This window comes from Mustela nivalis (assembly GCF_964662115.1).
Source record: "Mustela nivalis genome assembly, chromosome: 9".
NCBI classification, from domain to species: Eukaryota; Metazoa; Chordata; class Mammalia; order Carnivora; family Mustelidae; genus Mustela; species Mustela nivalis.
Window position 1 is genome coordinate 114,709,531 of NC_139028.1, and position 5,240 is coordinate 114,714,770.

General features: G+C 57.2%; 1 protein-coding gene across 2 annotated transcripts; it reads left to right on the forward strand.

The window, feature by feature from the left end:
* The first annotated feature begins 2,709 nt into the window (after positions 1-2,709).
* LOC309841385 (uncharacterized protein C11orf86 homolog) lies at positions 2,710-4,490 on the forward strand. 2 transcript variants are annotated; one of them, XM_082684270.1, is made up of 2 exons: positions 2,710-3,058; positions 3,639-4,490. In XM_082684270.1, the coding sequence occupies exons 1-2, from the start codon at positions 2,789-2,791 to the stop codon at positions 3,735-3,737; spliced, it is 369 nt and encodes a 122-aa protein (XP_082540396.1). In that variant the 5' UTR covers positions 2,710-2,788; the 3' UTR covers positions 3,738-4,490. The 2 variants fall into 2 exon arrangements, with proteins under 2 accessions (XP_082540396.1, XP_082540397.1); XM_082684271.1 differs by having other exon boundaries at positions 3,642-4,490.
* The last annotated feature ends 750 nt before the right edge of the window (positions 4,491-5,240 follow it).

Genomic DNA, 5,240 nt, shown 5'->3' on the forward strand with positions numbered 1-5,240 from the left:
GCAGCTGAAGCTGGACATGGCAGCAGGCCCCTGACTGGAGCCTGTGAAGGACCTTGAGCCAGAGGTGCCCCCGCTCTCGGCCAGGCCTGGACTCCTGTCCCACAGGAGGTGCTACATGAGTGTTGCCTTAAGCCACTAGGTTTGGGGGTAATTTTTTTAGGCAGCAACAATGAAAAGTCTCCAATATTTAAGACAAAATATGTACTGCATCAGGTCCTGGGAACACAGAGATGGAAAGTCTTCAAGGGACACCCAGTGGAGGGAGGGAAGGCCTACGTGTGTGACTGTGACGGAGGGTGACTGGGAGGCGGGCAGGCCGCCAGGGACCAGCGCTCCTGCCCTCAAGAGGAAACCACGCTTAAAAAGATTTTACGCGCCCTGGAAGGAGCCCTCCATCCTCTCCGTAGGATAGATAAGTGATAAAAATCTGCTTGGCTGACCGGCCCAGAGGCTTAATCAGATTAAGCCAGTAAAAAGCCCTAGACTCAGAAATCCCGTGGCAACCCCTCCGGGTCTCCTTCCTCCTTGAAGTTTGTGCTATCACTTTTGCGATCGCTCAGTAAATCCCTCCGGTAACCTCGCATCCTGCCCGCCCCTCTGTCCCGTCTACGGCTTCGTTCTTCCCAGTGGCATGGCCAGGAACCGTGGGCATCAGCGGAGAAAGAAAAATCCTGTAACAATCTCTGTGTTTAAACTGTGTTGGGGGGTGGGGGGTGGGGAGCAGGAGGGGGGCTGCCTCCCTCAGCCATGCAGAGGGGACAGTGGGCTCCCAGGCTGGTTATCCCCGAGCACAGCAGCGTCTGGAAAAGGCAAGTGCTTCCCAGCTGACATGAAGGCAGGGAGGCAGCAGGGAAGGAAGGGAACACACATTTTGTCCATGGGCTGGGGAAGTTGTAAGATGACACACTTGGCAGGAGGATATCGAGCAGCTGCCTGCTTGACACAAGAGTGAGCATGATTCACCCCAGCACGTCCCAGAAGTCTGAGTCAGCGAACTCTTCCTGGACCAGGCTTCAGTGAGAGTGGGGGTTTGGGGGGAGGGGTTTTCTGAGCCCATTGCATGGGGGTGAGGGTCCTGATCGATAAACAATGGCTTTGCTGCCTTTCATCCAGCACCAGGGCTGGCCTCTGGGTTGGACATTAGAGGGTTGGTCAGGGTTGGAGTAAAGAGGGCCCTTCTTGGGGCGCCTGGGTGGCTCAGTGGGTTAAAGCCTCTGCCTTCAGCTCAGGTCATGATCCCAGGGTCCTGAGATCGAGCCCCACATCGGGCTCTCTGCTCAGCAGGGAGCCTGCTTCCCCCTTCTCTCTGCCTGCCTCTCGCCTATTTGTGATCTCTGTCTGTCAAATAAGTAAAATCTTTTTAAAAAAATTAAAAACAAAAAAAAGAGGACCCTTCTTCTCCATGCTCCTCTTCACCGTGGCTCTGCCTGAGCTCCTCTGGCTGAGAGACGAGCCTGGAGGACATGACAAGACCCTTCACCCCGGGAAGGCCTAGCAACCCCGAGAGACAGAGGAAAGAGAGCCAGGCCAGCCCTCGGGAGAGGTCAAGGATGAGCCCAGAGCTGCAGCCAGCGCTTCCCTGACCCCAGACAGGGGGCCCTGGGCAGCAGCCCAAACACAGAGGAGGACCCCCGGCTCTGGGTCCCACCTCGGCCACCAACACCAGAGCAGGGGGACCAGAATGGGCGCAGCATGGGTTCTGACCAAGGAGCGAGTCCCAGCTCAGCCTCTTACTGGGCGTGCTTCCCGCAGGTGGGTCCCCTCCGAGCCTCTGTTTCCCGATCTACAAAATGGGGATGACAGGGCCCACCTCACAGGGCTATCATGAGGCTGAAAGAGCCGCTGCTGGTGGTCTAGCTCTTCCACATCCACGATTTCATCGGATTTTCACAGCGACACATTTTGCAGCTGATAAGACCAAGTGAGAAGGGTTAGGGATTCGTCTGGGCTAATGAGTCATGTCCAGCCGCAGTAAAATATCCAGAAACGTACATTTTACTGTGTAGCCGTTTTTCTGTACAATTCAGTAGCACTACTGTGTTCATGGTGCCATTCTCCCAATCTCTGGGACGTTTCTTCTGGGGGTCTGAAGCCCTACAACCGGGAAACAACCAGTCCCTGGCAGCCCCCGCGCCACCTTCTGTCTCTATGAGTTTGACTCTTCTAGACCAGAACTGTCCCGTTTCCTACTTCCTTCTTAAATTTAATAATGTTTTCTTTTTCAGGGTGCCCCCTTGGTGGGATCTGTTCACGTGTCCCCACCGGCAGGAGGGGCATCTCTGCCCTCAGTGTTACCAGCATTGATGACTCGAGCTCTGTGCTTTGAAACTAGGTTAGTAAGTCCTTTTCCTGAGGAGATCCTGAAGGGCTGACCCAGGCCAGGGGACCTCGAATCTTCTCTCAGACACAACCGCTGGGGCTCTAAGCTTAGAGTTGAGAACTTAGAGAATTTGTCCTATGTTCCTTTGTCGCACAAGACCAGGTCATTGAGCATGCCTAGAACCATACTTTTGGACGATTTCTTTTTGGCCTTGGCCCCAGGTCTGCTCACCAGGTCTGTGTCTTTCTTGGATGACTTTCCCGCGGGTAGAGAGAGGCAGTGGGGGTGCTGACTCAGGGATGCTTGTACCCTGTGGCCTGCCCTTTGGTTTATGATGGCCACCTCAGCAGTACCAACCTTTGCCCCCAAATAAGTTCCCATCACAAGGGTAGAGACTCCAGGCCATCTCAGAAGCCACTGGCTAGCCAAGGGGCCTGCAGCTGTCCAGCGCTCTCGGCCTCCAGAACCATGGGGTCGGGCCCACGCAGCCAGTCCTTGCGAGGACCACGGCCCACCTACGGCAAACTCCAGGAGCCCTGGGGGAAGCCTCGAGAGAGCAGACTGCGCAGGGCACTGAGCCTCACGCAGGGGCATGAGGAGTCCAGGCCCTCCATCGAAGGCTCAGAAAGGCTGGAGTTGCCCGGTCAGGAGTGGCTGCCAGGGGGCCCGGAGGACACGGAGCGGCTCATCCAGGCCCAGCAAGGAAAAAGGCAGCAGTGGCGGAAGCAGTATCAGCAGGTTTGGCTGCGGGTTGATGGACGGAGGAGCACTGCAGGGGAATGGTGGGGACTCCACAGAGAGGGACCCAGGGCAGCAAAGGCTCAGAAGTAGAGACATGGGGGACCAAGGACCAAGAAGACAGCAGAACTGTCTGGCGATGAGGCTGGAAGAGAGGTATCCAGTCACCACGTTTCAGAGGGCCCTAAAGGCATTTGGGATTTATCCCCTAGGCACTGGGGAGTTACGGAAGGTTTTAGAGCCGGCTGGTGATAGGGTCAGAGCTGTTCTAAAATGATCCATCTGGCAGTGGTTACATGGGTGGATTTCGCTGGAGGCAAGGAGATCAGCCAATACAACTTCCCCGGGGTTACATCTTGTGTTCCTCTGCCCCAGGAAAGGGGGAATCCTGACCTCGTTGGTGGGAGCTGCGGGATCCTGGCCCTCCCTCCTTATTCTGGACGAGGTGTCCCCTCCTCCCCCCGCAGTGCCCCGGTCTCTGCGGTCTACCACCACCTCGTGGCAGTAGGTGGAACAACACTGAAGCCCACCGCAAAGCCCTGAGACCGAGCCCTGATCTCCCCACTCCTCTGTCTTCCAGCAGGTGAGGAGAAGATGGAAGAGCTTTGTCTCCAGCTTCCCGGGTGTGACCCTGAGCCGGCAAGCCTCCCCACAGCCCCCTCAGGGCACCACCAGCTAAGGGTGTCGGAAGCAGTGCAGGCCCCTGGGGCACCCAGACGGCATGGCTATGTCTGTTGACCCACCACTTCTGGGCCTTCTGGACCCCTCTGCATGGACCACTCGTGCCTTCCTTCCACGGTGCACCAAGGCCTCTGCCATCAGCTCACCCGAGGGTCCTGTGATTGCCCCTCGGCCCTGGCCCTCCACTCCAAAACCAGCCTGCAAGGAAGACCCCAAAAGGGCTGCGAAGAAGGGGGCTCATCTCTGTTTCCTGGTGGACTCTGCCCTCTGGGCAAGGGGGCATCCCTGGACAGTGACAGGTATGAGGGCCTTACCTGCCTAGAAGTAGGGGTGTTGACACCCTTCGCCCCACACAAGCCCAGTCATGAACTTCCAGGACAGAGCTCAGTGAAGCCAGACCCATGGCTGAGAGGTTCTTGTCCCCCCACGCTCCCCACGCCCCGCCTGCCAGCAGCTAGCGGTGGGCGAGACGGGTCTCCCTCCCTGACAGCGAGCCCTCCAGGGGCAAGGACTGAGTCAGGGCACTTGTCAGTACCGGAGCTGTGTGGCTGAAAGGCCCAGGCCTGTATGTGGTCACTTGAACCCTCACAGTGTCCCAGTGAAGGAAGCAGGGGATGCCTTCCCTCCTTGTGCGACCGAAATGGAAACTGAGGCCCAGAGTGAGGAAGGAATTATTGTTTTTGGCATCTCTGGCCCCACCCACACCCAGTTCCCACCCTTGGGGCTGAACCTAGGAATAAAGATTGCCAAGCTGAAGTAAACTACGTGCCTAGTGATTAATTTGCCTGATGAGGGAAAGGCTTGGCTCAGAATTTGCCAGAATGGTGGACTGGGGGCACCAGGGATGGGTTCCCCATGGGTCCCCAGGAGGCTGGGTCTTTCCTGCCACTTCTCTTGACCTCACTCCCCAGAGGACTTGCCACCCCTCCCACCAGCTTCGGGGAGAGTGCTTTGCCTTGTGCACTGTCATGAGGCTGGGCTCCCTCCGAGGCCCAGAAAGAGCGAAAGGCTCAAGGCTACACCGAAGGGACGGTCTTACCCCAAAGGGTCTGAGCTCTTTGAGAGACACTGGCACTTCTTGTGGGGTCCCTTGGCTGAAACAGACCCAAGGTCTAAGGTGAGGGGTGTCCCAGAGCGAGGTCTGTCCTGGGATGGTGGGAAGAGGGTCCAACCAGACAGAAAGGAAGGTTCCCGGTTTCCACAGAGTCCAGAACCCCGACAGGGCCACTGAGGAACAAGAGGGCTCCTGGGGAAATCTTGTTCTAGACAGCCACTGGGATCAGAGACTGGGGTGCCCGGCTTGGAAGCTGGAATCTGGGAGCTGATCAGAAGCTTCCAGACCAACAAGTCACAAACTTTAGAAGCTCGCTGCTCTGCCACCCTCTGCAGTAGCCTCTTGGGCGCCTCTGGGCAGCCCCAGGACTCCAGGAAGAATAGTTTGAGTCCATAGCTGTGGCAAACCCTCATCCAGAGGAGGAAACTGAGGCCCAGAAATGGGGAG

Coding starts and splice junctions, on each gene's coding strand:
- LOC309841385 (XM_082684270.1), top strand. CDS start 2,789: ATGGGGTCGGGCCCACGCAGCCAGTCCTTGCGAGGACCACGGCCCACC. Junction 3,059..3,638: donor GGCGGAAGCAGTATCAGCAG/GTTTGGCTGCGG, acceptor TCTGTCTTCCAG/CAGGTGAGGAGAAGATGGAA.